Source organism: Cherax quadricarinatus, chromosome 77, assembly GCF_038502225.1.
Source record: "Cherax quadricarinatus isolate ZL_2023a chromosome 77, ASM3850222v1, whole genome shotgun sequence".
Taxonomy (NCBI): Eukaryota; Metazoa; Arthropoda; class Malacostraca; order Decapoda; family Parastacidae; genus Cherax; species Cherax quadricarinatus.
In genome coordinates, this window is record NC_091368.1 from 4611222 (window position 1) to 4626521 (window position 15300).

General features: G+C 45.5%; 1 protein-coding gene across 1 annotated transcript in view; it reads left to right on the forward strand.

Moving 5' to 3' along the window:
• LOC128702011 (putative neural-cadherin 2) overlaps positions 1-15300 on the forward strand; it is a 348502-nt gene that overhangs the window by 191811 nt on the left and 141391 nt on the right. Inside the window, exon 4 of the mRNA XM_070101448.1 lies at positions 7114-7229. Coding sequence (XP_069957549.1) covers positions 7114-7229 — 116 coding nt within the window. The remainder of the gene's footprint in view (positions 1-7113; positions 7230-15300) is intronic.

Genomic DNA, 15300 nt, shown 5'->3' on the forward strand with positions numbered 1-15300 from the left:
TTCACATATGTCAGAAGAACACTATCTTGTAAGCGATACAGATTTTAGAAAGCATTTAAGAACCCTCACCTTGGCTGGGAGATGAATTCTCGTGTAGTTAACCAGATGAACCAGATTATCCAGGGTAACCAGACGTAAACTATTACAAACATTGATAGCAATTCAAGACTCGTAACACCTGACCATATACAAAGTCTGTTTTGTTCATCCCATTGAACCTAAACAGTTGTACAACCCGGCGCAGCATGGGTTAGTCGCTCCTGCCTCTCACAGTTGCTTAACCATTACGATATGATTTTAAAATTCGATAGAAGGCAGACAAAATGTGGCTGCAGTATACGCAGACTTTGCCAAAGCCTTTGCCAAGTATATACAGTAATCGACAGGGCAAGACAAGGTCAAAGCAAACGCAGCAGAGGTAGACTTCTTTTAACATGTATTTCTTCATCATTTATCTGCTATACTTACAGGGTTAAGATATTAAATTAGCAGTATAATAATAAGATAGAACCTAGAGCCACTCAAAGCAACGAGTGGTTTCGACCAGAGTAGGGGAGTGTCCGCCTCCCAGCCAGGCAGGCAGGTGTGCCGTCACCATGGCTGAGGGAATTGGCCTTCACCTGATTGTTGGGTTGAACTGGACAACAGACACAGCAGGAGGGGCCCCAGAACTGCTACACTCTGAATGACCAGTTCGCTCTTCGAGAGGTCGTGCCAATGATTGAGTGAAGGACGTCGAATAAAGTGTAACATACTCACTGCACGCCACATAAACTGTACCATTGTACCATGGTACCACTGTACCACTGCATCACGAAATCAATTGAGTCAATATTCCAAAGAATTCTGCCAAGTGCTTGAATAAATTTGAGACAAAAGTGATCCATCGCCTCATCAACGTCAATTAAAAATAAGCTAAAATATATATATATAATTTAAATTTATAAAAAAATCTAGACTGCAGATTACACACTTTTTTATTTATGAAAAATATATGTCCATATTTACACAGATTACAGATTTTAATTTACAAAAAGCATAAATAATATGACGTAAATAATGATTTATAAAATCTCTTAAGTATCCCCAGTAACAATGTAAGTGCTAGAGTACCAGGGCTCTATATCACCAGGGCTCTATATCACCAGGGCTCTATATCACCAGGGCTCTATATCACCAGGGCTCTATATCACCAGGGCTCTATATCACCAGGGCTCTATATCACTAGGGCTCTATATCACCAGGGCTCTATATCACCAGGGCTCTATATCACCAGGGCTCTATATCACCAGGGCTCTAGATCACCAGGGCTCTATATCACCAGGGCTCTAGATCACCAGGGCTCTATATCACCAGGGCTCTAGATCACCAGGGCTCTATATCACTAGGGCTCTATATCACCAGGGCTCTATATCACCAGGGCTCTATATCACCAGGGCTCTATATCACCAGGGCTCTATATCACTAGAGCTCTATATCACCAGGGCTCTATATCACCAGGGCTCTATATCACCAGGGCTCTATATCACTAGGGCTCTATATCACCAGGGCTCTATATCACCAGGGCTCTATATCACCAGGGCTCTATATCACCAGGGCTCTATATCACCAGGGCTCTCTATCACCAGGGCTCTATATCACCAGGGCTCTATATCACCAGTGCTCTATATCACCAGGGCTCTATATCACCAGGGCTCTATATCACCAGGGCTCTAGATCACCAGGGCTCTATATCACCAGGGCTCTAGATCACCAGGGCTCTAGATAACCAGGGCTCTTTATCACCAGGGCTCTATATCACCAGGGCTCTAGATCACCAGGGCTCTAGATCACCAGGGCTCTATATCACCAGGGCTCTATATCACCAGGGCTCTATATCACCAGGGCTCTAGATCACCAGGGCTCTATATCACCAGGGCTCTAGATCACCAGGGCTTTAGATCACCAGGGCTCTAGATCACCAGGGCTCTAGATCACCAGGGCTCTAGATCACCAGGGCTCTAGATCATAAGGGCTCTAGATCACCAGGGCTCTAGATAACCAGGGCTCTAGATCACCAGGGCTCTATATCACCAGGGCTGTAGATCACCAGGGCTCTAGATCACCAGGGCTCTAGATCACAAGGGCTCTAGATCACCAGGGCTCTAGATCACCAGGGCTCTATATCACCATGGCTCTATATCACAAGGGCTCTAGATCACCAGGGCTCTAGATCACCAGGGCTCTAGATCACCAGGGCTCTATATCACCAGGGCTCTATATCACCAGGGCTCTATATCACCAGGGCTGTAGATCACCAGGGCTGTAGATCACCAGGGCTGTAGATCACCAGGGCTGTAGATCACCAGGGCTCAAGATCACCAGGGCTCTAGATCACCAGGGCTCTAGATCACCAGGGCTCTAGATCACCAGGGCTCTAGATCACCAGGGCTCTATATCACCAGGGCTCTAGATCACCAGGGCTGTAGATCACCAGGGCTCCATATCACCAGGGCTCTAGATCACCAGGGCTGTAGATCACCAGGGCTGTAGATCACCAGGGCTCTAGATCATCAGGGCTCTAGATCACCAGGGCTCTAGATCACCAGGGCTCTAGATCACCAGGGCTCTATATCACCAGGGCTCTATATCACCAGGGCTCTAGATCACCAGGGCTCTAGATCACCAGGGCTCTAGATCACCAGGGCTCTAGATCACCAGGGCTCTAGATCACCAAGGCTCTATATCACCAGGGCTCTAGATCACCAGGGCTCTAGATCACCAAGGCTCTATATCACCAGGGCTCTAGATCACCAGGGCTCTATATCACCAGGGCTCTAGATCACCAGGGCTCTATATCACCAGGGCTCTAGATCACCAGGGCTCTAGATCACCAGGGCTCTATATCACCAGGGCTCTATATCACCAGGGCTCTAGATCACCAGGGCTCTAGATCACCAGGGCTCTAGATCACCAGGGCTCTAGATCACCAGGGCTCTATATCACCAGGGCTCTAGATCACCAGAGCTCTAGATCACCAGGGCTCTAGATCACCAGGGCTCTGTATCCCCAGGGCTCTAGATCCCCAGGGCTCTAGATCACCAGGGCTCTAGATCACCAGGGCTCTATATCACCAGGGCTCTATATCACCAGGGCTCTAGATCACCAGGGCTCTAGATCACCAGGGCTTTAGATCACCAGGGCTCTAGATCATCAGGGCTCTAGATCATCAGGGCTCTAGATCATCAGGGCTCTAGATCATCAAGGCTCTAGATCATCAGGGCTGTAGATCATCAGGGCTCTAGATCACCAGGGCTCTAGATCCTCAGGGCTGTAGATCATCAGGGCTCTAGATCATCAGGGCTCTAGATCACCAGGGGTCTAGATCACCAGGGCTCTAGATCACCAATTCTCTAGATCATCAGGGCTCTAGATCACCAGGGCTCTAGATCATCAGGGCTTTAGATTATCAGGGCTCTAGATCATCAGGGCTCTAGATCATCAGGGCTCTAGATCATCAGGGCTCTAGATCATCAGGGCTCTAGATCATCAGGTCTCTAGATCACCAGGGCTCTAGATCATCAGGGCTCTAGATCATCAGGGCTCTAGATCACCAGGGCTCTAGATCCTCAGGGCTGTAGATCATCAGGGTTCTAGATCACCAGGGCTCTAGATCATCAGGGCTCTAGATAATCAGGGCTCTAGATCATCAGGGCTCTAGATCATCAGGGCTCTAGATCATCAGGGCTTTAGATCATCAGAGCTCTAGATCATCAGGGCTCTAGATGATCAGGGCTCTAGATGATCAGGGCTCTAGATCTTCAGGGCTCTAGATCATCAGGGCTCTAGATCTTCAGGGCTCTAGATCATCAGGGCTCTAGATCATCAGGGCTCTAGATCTTCAGGGCTCTAGATCTTCAGGGCTCTAGATCATCAGGGCTCTAGATCATCAGGGCTCTAGATCTTCAGGGCTCTAGATCATCAGGGCTCTAGATCATCAGGGCTCTAGATCTTCAGGGCTCTAGATGATCAGGGCTCTAGATGATCAGGGCTCTAGATGATCAGGGCTCTAGATGATCAGGGCTCTAGATGATCAGGGCTCTAGATGATCAGGTCTCTAGATCATCAGGGCTCTAGATCATCAGGGCTCTAGATCATCAGGGCTCTAGATCTTCAGGGCTCTAGATGATCAGGGCTCTAGATGATCAGGGCTCTAGATGATCAGGGCTCTAGATGATCAGGGCTCTAAATAATCAGGGGTCTAGATGATCAGGGCTCTAGATGATCAGGGCTCTAGATGATCAAGGCTCTAGATGATCAGGGCTCTAGATCTTCAGGGCTCTAGATCATCAGGGCTCTATATCATCAGGGCTCTAGATGATCAGGGCTCTAGATCTTCAGGGCTCTAGATCACCAGGGCTCTAGATCATCAGGGCTCTAGATCATCAGGGCTCTAGACCATCAGGGCTCTAGATCATCAAGGCTCTAGATCATCAGGGCTGTAGATCATCAGGGCTCTAGATCACCAGGGCTCTAGATCCTCAGGGCTCTAGATCACCAGGGCTCTAGATCATCAGGGCTCTAGATCACCAGGGGTCTAGATCACAAGGGCTCTAGATCACCAATTCTCTAGATCATCAGGGCTCTAGATCACCAGGGCTCTAGATCATCAGGGCTCTAGATTATCAGGGCTCTAGATCATCAGGGCTCTAGATCATCAGGGCTCTAGATCATCAGGGCTCTAGATCATCAGGGCTCTAGATCATCAGGTCTCTAGATCACCAGGGCTCTAGATCATCAGGGCTCTAGATCATCAGGGCTCTAGATCACCAGGGCTCTAGATCCTCAGGGCTGTAGATCATCAGGGTTCTAGATCACCAGGGCTCTAGATCATCAGGGCTCTAGATCATCAGGGCTCTAGATCATCAGGACTCTAGATCATCAGGGCTCTAGATCATCAGGGCTCTAGATCATCAGGGCTTTAGATCATCAGAGCTCTAGATCATCAGGGCTCTAGATGGTCAGGGCTCTAGATGATCAGGGCTCTAGATCTTCAGGGCTCTAGATCATCAGGGCTCTAGATCTTCAGGGCTCTAGATCATCAGGGCTCTAGATCATCAGGGCTCTAGATCTTCAGGGCTCTAGATCTTCAGGGCTCTAGATCATCAGGGCTCTAGATCTTCAGGGCTCTAGATCATCAGGGCTCTAGATCATCAGGGCTCTAGATCATCAGGGCTCTAGATCTTCAGGGCTCTAGATCTTCAGGGCTCTAGATCACCATGGCTCTAGATCTTCAGGGCTCTATATGATCAGGGCTCTAGATGATCAGGGCTCTAGATGATCAGGGCTCTAGATGATCAGGGCTCTAGATGATCAGGGCTCTAGATGATCAGGGCTCTAGATCATCAGGGCTCTAGATCATCAGGGCTCTAGATCATCAGGGCTCTAGATCATCAGGGCTCTAGATCTTCAGGGCTCTAGATGATCAGGGCTCTAGATGATCAGGGCTCTAGATCATCAGGGCTCTAGATGATCAGGGCTCTAAATAATCAGGGCTCTAGATGATCAGGGCTCTAGATGATCAGGGCTCTAGATGATCAAGGCTCTAGATGATCAGGGCTCTAGATCTTCAGGGCTCTAGATCATCAGGGCTCTATAGCATCAGGGCTCTAGATGATCAGGGCTCTAGATCTTCAGGGCTCTAGATCATCAGGGCTCTATATCATCAGGGCTCTAGATCATCAGGGCTCTAGATCTTCAGGGCTCTAGATCATCAGGGCTCTAGATCATCAGGGCTCTAGATCTTCAGGGCTCTAGATCATCAGGGCTCTATATCATCAGGGCTCTAGATCTTCAGGGCTCTAGATCTTCAGGGCTCTAGATCTTCAGGGCTCTAGATCTTCAGGGCTCTAGATCTTCAGGGCTGGTCCTGTGGTTTAAAGCGTCATGTGGTTCTCGCTTACCATGAGGCAGACCAGTACAACATGGGTTCAAATCCTTGGCTAGCACAGTGTTGTTATTGATATATATATTTTTTCAACAAGTCGGCCGTCTCCCACCGAGGCAGGGTGACCCAAAAAAGAAAGAAAATCCCCAAAAAGAAAATACTTTCATCATCATTCAACACTTTCACCACACTCACACATTATCACTGTTTTTGCAGAGGTGCTCAGAATACAACAGTTTAGAAGCATATACATATAAAGATACACAACATATCCCTCCAAACTGCTAATATATATATATATATATATATATATATATATATATATATATATATATATATATATATATATATATATATATATATATATATATATATATATATATATACGTATGTATGTATGTATAAGCGTTGTTAACAGCTAAGGTTATGTGAGGTAAGAAGTATAAATGTGAGTTAAATTTTGCGTGTTGAGAGGGATAGATTGAAGCAATTCTCCAAGGGTTTTAATGAGTTTCTTGCTCTTTTTATTCCTTGAGACTCTTAGGTGCTCTCTCTCTCTCTCTCTCTCTCTCTCTCTTTCTCTCTGTCTCTCTTTCTGAGTACTCACGTCAATATCAATGAGATACCAGCTAGCGGGAGCAGAGTGTTGAATCAGACTTTGAATTCTGGCTACTTACATTCCTTTTGCTCACACCTTCCTGCTAACACCCTCTTTCTTATACCCTCTTACTCACATATTTCTGCTTACACCCTCTTTTTTATGCCCTCTTACTCACACCTTACTGCTCACACCCTCTTTCGTTTACCCTCTTACTCACATATTGCTCACACCCTCTTTCTCACACCTTGCTTACACTCTCTTATACCCTCTTACTCACACCCTCATTCTCACACTCTTGTGCTCACACCTTGCTCACACCCTCCTGTTGCACCTCTTGCATAAATCCACTTGCTTACCCATTCTACTTTATCTCTCTCTCTCTGTTTGCCTCCCTCTCTCTCTCCTTTTAATTATCTGTTCCTTGCATTCTCACCCTTCACATATGTATATACACCCTTTCTTATATACTCCCTGTATTCTACTTTGTACTCCCTGTGTACTACCATGTACTCCCTATGTACTACCGTGTACTCCCTATGTACTACCATGTACTGCCATGAGTTCTCTTCTTTTCTCCCTGGTACAGGTGAGGCTGTAAGCTTCAGTATCAAGAAAGGTAACGAGGCTGGTATATTCTCCCTTAACCCGAGTACAGGGAGACTGTCACTTCTCCGTCCCCTTGACTACGAGCGACAGAAACAGGTGAGAGAGAGAGAGAGAGAGAGAGAGAGAGAGAGAGAGAGAGAGAGAGAGAGAGAGAGAGAGAGAGAGAGAGAGAGAGAGAGAGAGAGAGAGAGAGAGAGAGAGAGAGAGAGAGAGAGAAAGAGAGAGAGAGAGAGAGAGAGAGAGAGACAGACAGAGACAGAGAGAGAGTTTTTATCAGTGTTGTATCATGTTCAATACAGTGTTCACCACTGTTGTATAATGCTCAATACTGTGTTCATTATACAATATTTTTCAATTTCCAGCAAGATCTTTTATGTATCTATCATGTCTCCTGTTATATGTATCTATCATGTCTTCTGTTATATGTAGTTATCATATATCCTGTTACATGTATCTATCAAGTCTCCTGTTATATATGGCTATCATTTCTCCTCTGATCCTGCTATCAGCCAACAAGGTTAACTATAATGTTTTGAGTTTTTCATTATAGTTCATGTTGTTCAACTCTAACAGCCATTGGTAGGTCATCTATGGGCTTTTCCTAACTTACCTACGTGTTTGTACAGGTGTTGGTAACACACAACATCTACATATAACAGTGTTGTCCTAATATTAGTTATTAACAACTTTCTTAATATTTCACCATTCGTACCATTCGTATATTAAAAAGTTATTTATATGGTTCGTCAGTGTAGTGAGTTTATCACAATTTCGATTATATGTACTACCATGTACTCCCTATGTACTACCATGTACTCCCTATGTACTACCATGTACTCCCTATGTACTACCATGTACTCCCTATGTACTACCATGTACTCCCTATGTACTACCATGTACTCCCTATGTACTACCATGTACTCCCTATGTACTACCATGTACTCCCTATGTACTACCATGTACTCCCTATGTACTACCATGTACTCCCTATGTACTACCATGTACTCCCTATGTACTACCATGTACTCCCTATGTACTACCATGTACTCCCTATGTACTACCATGTACTCCCTATGTACTACCATATACTCCCTATGTACTACCATGTACTCCCTATGTACTACCATGTACTCCCTATGTACTACCATGTACTCCCTATGTACTACCATATACTCCCTATGTTTACCTGGAGTTTACCTGGAGAGAGTTCCGGGGGTCAACGCCCCCGCGGCCCGGTCTGAGACCAGGCCTCCTGGTGGATCAGAGCCTGATCAACCAGGCTGTTGCTGCTGGCTGCACGCAAACCAACATACGAGCCACAGCCCGGCTGATCCGGAACTGACTTTAGGTGCTTGTCCAGTGCCAGCTTGAAGACTGCCAGGGGTCTGTTGGTAATCCCCCTTATGTGTGCTGGGAGGCAGTTGAACAGTCTCGAGCCCCTGACACTTATTGTATGGTCTCTTAACGTGCTAGGTGACACCCCTGCTTTTCATTGGGGGGATGGTGCATCGTCTGCCAAGTCTTTTGCTTTCGTAGTGGGTGATTTTCGTGTGCAAGTTCGGTACTAGTCCCTCTAGGATTTTCCAGGTGTATATAATCATGTATCTCTCCCTCCTGCGTTCCAGGAATACAGGTTTAGGAACCTCAAGCGCTCCCAATAATTTAGGTGTTTTATCTCCGTTTATGCGCGCCGTGAAAGTTCTCTGTACATTTTCTAGGTCGGCAATTTCACCTGCCTTGAAAGGTGCTGTTAGTGTGCAGCAATATTCCAGCCTAGATAGAACAAGTGACCTGAAGAGTGTCATCATGGGCTTGGCCTCCCTAGTTTTGAAGGTTCTCATTATCCATCCTGTCATTTTTCTAGCAGATGCGATTGATACAATGTTATGGTCCTTGAAGGTGAGATCCTCCGACATGATCACTCCCAGGTCTTTGACGTTGGTGTTTCGCTCTATTTTTGTGGCCAGAATTTGTTTTGTACTCTGATGAAGATTTAATTTCCTCATGTTTACCATATCTGAGTAATTGAAATTTCTCATCGTTGAACTTCATATTGTTTTCTGCAGCCCACTGAAAGATTTGGTTGATGTCTGCCTGGAGCTTTGCAGTGTCTGCAATGGAAGACACTGTCATGCAGATTCGGGTGTCATCTGCAAAGGAAGACACGGTGCTGTGGCTGACATCCTTGTCTATGTCGGATATAAGGATGAGGAACAAGATGGGAGCGAGTACTGTGCCTTGTGGAACAGAGCTTTTCACCGTAGCTGCCTCGGACTTTACTCTGTTGACGACTACTCTCTGTGTTCTGTTAGTGAGGAAATTATAGATACATCGACCGACTTTTCCTGTTATTCCTTTAGCACGCATTTTGTGCGCTATTACGCCATGGTCACACTTGTCGAAGGCTTTTGCAAAGTCTGTATATATTACATCTGCATTCTTTTTGTCTTCTAGTGCATTTAGGACCTTGTCGTAGTGGTCCAATAGTTGAGACAGACAGGAGCGACCTGTTCTAAACCCATGTTGCCCTGGGTTGTGTAACTGATGGGTTTCTAGATGCGTGGTGATCTTGCTTCTTAGGACCCTTTCATGTACTCCCTATGTACTACCATGTACTCCCTATGTACTACCATGTACTCCCTATGTACTACCATGTACTCCCTATGTACTACCATGTACTCCCTATGTACTACCATGTACTCCCTATGTACTACCATGTACTCCCTATGTACTACCATATACTCCCTATGTACTACCATATACTCCCTATGTACTACCATATACTCCCTATGTACTACCATATACTCCCTATGTACTACCATATACTCCCTATGTACTACCATATACTCCCTATGTACTACCATATACTCCCTATGTACTACCATATACTCCCTATGTACTACCATATACTCCCTATGTACTACCATATACTCCCTATGTACTACCATATACTCCCTATGTATTACCATATACTCCCTATGTACTACCATATACTCCCTATGTACTACCATATACTCCCTATGTACTACCATATACTCCCTATGTACTACCATGTACTCCCTATGTACTACCATATACTCCCTATGTACTACCATATACTCCCTATGTACTACCATGTACTCCCTATGTACTACCATATACTCCCTATGTACTACCATATACTCCCTATGTACTACCATATACTCCCTATGTACTACCATATACTCCCTATGTACTACCATGTACTCCCTATGTACTACCATATACTCCCTATGTACTACCATATACTCCCTATGTACTACCATGTACTCCCTATGTACTACCATGTACTCCCTATGTACTACCATATACTCCCTATGTACTACCATGTACTCCCTATGTACTACCATATACTCCCTATGTACTACCATGTACTCCCTATGTACTACCATGTACTCCCTATGTACTACCATGTACTACCTATGTACTACCATGTACTCCCGAGGTACTACCATATACTCCCTATGTACTACCATGTACTCCCTATGTACTACCATATACTCCCTATGTACTACCATATACTCCCTATGTACTACCATATACTCCCTATGTACTACCATGTACTCCCTATGTACTACCATGTACTCTCTATGTACTACCATGTACTCCCTATGTACTACCATATACTCCCTATGTACTACCATATACTCCCTATGTACTACCATGTACTCCCTATGTACTACCATGTACTCCCTATGTACTACCATATACTCCCTATGTACTACCATATACTCCCTATGTACTACCATATACTCCCTATGTACTACCATGTACTCCCTATGTACTACCATGTACTCCCCTATGTACTACCATGTACTCCCTATGTACTACCTACTCCCTATGTACTACCATATACTCCCCTATGTACTACCATGTACTCCCCTATGTACTACCATGTACTCCCTATGTACTACCATGTACTCCCTATGTACTACCATATACTCCCTATGTACTACCATATACTCCCTATGTACTACCATGTACTCCCTATGTACTACCATGTACTCCCTATGTACTACCATGTACTCCTATGTACTACCATATACTCCCTATGTACTACCCATATACTCCCTATGTACTACCATGTACTCCCTATGTACTACCATGTACTCCCTATGTACTACCATGTACTCCCTATGTACTACCATATACTCCCTATGTACTACCATATACTCCCTATGTACTACCATGTACTCCCTATGTACTACCATGTACTCCCTATGTACTACCATGTACTCCCTATGTACTACCATATACTCCCTATGTACTACCATATACTCCCTATGTACTACCATGTACTCCCTATGTACTACCATGTACTCCCTATGTACTACCATGTACTCCCTATGTACTACCATGTACTCCCTATGTACTACCATGTACTCCCTATGTACTACCATGTACTCCCTATGTACTCCTAGATCCATTTCTCTCTGATACTTTCTGTATATTATCACAGTCTTTCTTCATATGGTTTGATTTCATTTTCTCCAATTTCCATTACATGGCATTTGTCTACGTCAAATTCCCTCAGCCATCTATCACTCCGTGTTCTGTGTATCCACATCCTTCTGTAAACATTTACCGTCATTTTCTTTATCAGATTTTTTTATAAGATTATTGCATCAACTGAAAACGTATTCACACATTTTTTACTCTTGGTAAATAATCTATGTAAATTGTAGCAAGTACAGACCCTTGTGGTGCCCCTCTTGTCACATCCTCCCATGCAGATATTTTTTTCCTCTCATAAACTAATATAGTTTGCTATTAATTCTTTCTAGAGTTTTTGATTTCCTGATAAATCTTTCAGGGGAAATCCTTTTAAAAGCTTTCTTAATCAAGGTAAATACTGTCTGCCCGTCTATTTCTTAAACAAATTTCATATATATGATGTGCAGACTGAAAACCAAATTGTTTACCAGTTTGTGTGTGTACTCACCTAGTTGTACTCACCTAGTTGAGGTTGCAGGGGTCGAGTCCAAGCTCCTGGCCCCGCCTCTTCACTGGTCGCTACTAGGTCACTCTCCCTGAACCATGAGCTTTATCGTACCTCTGCTTAAAGCTATGTACGGATCCTGCCTCCACTACATCGCTTCCCAAACTATTCCACTTACTGACTACTCTGTGGCTGAAGAAATACTTCCTAACATCCCTGTGATTCATCTGTGTCTTCAGCTTCCAACTGTGTCCCCGTGTTGCTGTGTCCAGTCTCTGGAACATCCTGTCTTTGTCCACCTTGTCAATTCCTCTCAGTATTTTGTAAGTCGTTATCATGTCCCCCCTATCTCTCCTGTCCTCCAGTGTCGTCAGGTTGATTCCCCTTAACCTCTCCTCATAGGACATACCTCTTAACTCTGGGACTAGTCTTGTTGCAAACCTCTGCACTTTCTCTAGTTTCTTTACGTGCTTGGCTAGGTGTGGGTTCCAAACTGGTGCCGCATACCCCAATATGGGCCTAACGTACACGGTGTACAGGGTCCTGAACGATTCCTTATTAAGATGTCGGAATGCTGTTCTGAGATTTGCTAGGCGCCCATATGCTGCAGCAGTTATTTGGTTGATGTGCGCTTCAGGAGATGTGCCTGGTGTTATACTCACCCCAAGATCTTTTTCCTTGAGTGATGTTTGTAGTCTCTGGCCCCCCTAGACTGTACTCCGTCTGCGGTCTTCTTTGCCCTTCCCCAATCCTCATGACTTTGCACTTGGTGGGATTGAACTCCAGGAGCCAGTTGCTGGACCAGGTCTGCAGCCTGTCCAGATCCCTTTGTATTTCTGCCTGGTCTTCGATCGAATGAATTCTTCTCATCAACTTCACGTCATCTGCAAACATGTCGTTCACAAATACCAGAAACAGCACTGGTCCTAGGACTGACCCCTGTGGGACACCGCTGGTCACAGGTGCCCACTCTGACACCTCGCCACGTACCATTACTCGCTGCTGTCTTCCTGACAATTATTCCCTGATCCATTGCAGTGCCTTCCCTGTTATCCCTGCTTGGTCTTCCAGTTTTTGCACTAATCTCTTGTGTGGTACTGTGTCAAACGCCTTCTTGCAGTCCAAGAAAATGCAATCCACCCACCCTTCTCTCTCTTGTCTTACTGCTGTCACCATGTCATAGAACTCCAGTAGGTTTGTGACACAGGATTTCCCATCTCTGAAACCATGTTGGCTGGTGTTGATGAGATCATTCCTTTCTAGGTGTTCCACCACTCTTCTCCTGACAGTCTTTTCCATGATTTTGCATACTATACATGTCAGTGACACTGGTCTGTAGTTTAGTGCTTCATGTCTGTGTCCTTTTTTAAAGACTGGGACCACATTTGCTGTCTTCCATGCCTCAGGCAATCTCCCTGTTTCGATAGATGTATTGAATATTGTTGTTAGGGGTACACATAGCGCCTCTGCTCCCTCTCTCAGAACCCATGGAGAGATGTTATCTGGCCCCATTGCCTTTGAGGTATCTAGCTCACTCAGAAGCCTCTTCACTTCTTCCTCGGTTGTGTGTACTGTGTCCAGCACATGGTGGTGTACCCCACCTCTCCGTCTTTCTGGAACCCCTTCTGTCTCCTCTGTGAACACTTCTTTGAATCTCTTGTTGAGTTCCTCACATACTTCACGGTCATTTCTTGTTGTCTCTCCTCCTTCCTTCCTTAGCCTGATTACCTGGTCCTTGACGGTTGTTTTCTTCCTGATGTGGCTGTATAACAGCTTCGGGTCAGATTTGGCTTTTGCTGATATGTCGTTTTCATATTGACGTTGGGCCTCCCTTCTTATCTGTGCATATTCGTTTCTGGCTCTACGACTGCTCTCCTTATTCTCCTGGGTCCTTTACCTTCTATATTTCTTCCATTCCGTAGCACACTTGGTTTTTGCCTCCTTGCATCTTTGGGTGAACCATGGGCTCATCCTGGCTTTTTCATTATTCCTGTTACCCTTGGGTACAAACTTCTCCTCAGCCTCCTTGCACATTGTTGCTATATATTCCATCATCTCATTAACTGGCTTCCCTGCCAGTTCTCTGTCCCACTGAACCTCATTCAGGAAGTTCCTCATTCCTGTGTAGTCCCCTTTCCTGTAGTTTGGTTTCATTTGTCCTTGCCTTCCTGCTTCCCCCTCCACTTGTAGCTCTACTGTGTATTCGAAGCTCAAAACCACATGATCGCTGGCTCCAAGGGGTCTTTCATATGTGATGTCCTCAATATCTGCACTACTCAAGGTGAATACTAGGTCCAGTCTTGCTGGTTCATCCTCTCCTCTCTCTCTTGTAGTGTCCCTTACGTGTTGGTACATGAAGTTTTCCAGTACCACCTCCATCATCTTAGCCCTCCATGTGTCTTGGCCCCCATGTGGCTCCAAGCTCTCCCAATCGATCTTGTTGTGGTTAAAGTCGCCCATGATCAGGAGCTTTGCCCTGCATGCATGAGCTCTTCTGGCCATTGCAGCCAGTGTGTCAACCATCGCTCTATTGCTCTCGTCATACTCTTGCCTTGGCCTCCTGCTGTTCTGTGGTGGGTTATACATCACTGCAATTATCACCTTGGGACCTCCAGAGTGAAGTGTTCCCGCTGTGCAATCACTTTCTTCTCTGCTGTCTCCTCTCTCCAGCTCATCGAAATTCCATCGGTGTTTGATCAGCAATGCCACTCCTCCACCCCCCCTGTTCCTTCTGTCTTTCCTCAGGATCTGGTATCCCTTTGGAAAGATGGCATCTGTTATCATACCTGTTAGCTTGGTTTCTGTGATCGCTATGATGTCTGGTGATGCCTCTTTGACTCTTTCGTGCCATTCCTCCCACTTGTTTGTTATTCCATCAGCGTTTGTGTACCATACCTTCAGTTTCCTTTCCAACACTGTGGTTTGGGGGGCCTGTGAGGGTGGGAGACCTGGTAGCATACTGTGGGATTCTATGGTTGGGGGTTGGGTGGAAGCTGTGGGTATGGATTGTATTGTGTGTTGGGATGGTGTGATAGGTTGTGGGGTTCTGAGGATAGTTGTGTGTGTGCTTGCCCTTGCTGCTCTGTTCTGCTCTGACTGACCTCTGCTGGTTCCATCCTTGTCTCCTTTCCTAGCTCCTTTCGCATTTTTGTCCTCTCCCTCAGCTGCTGCCTCTCTGTTTGTGTTCTGTCTCTGTCTAAGAACACCTTC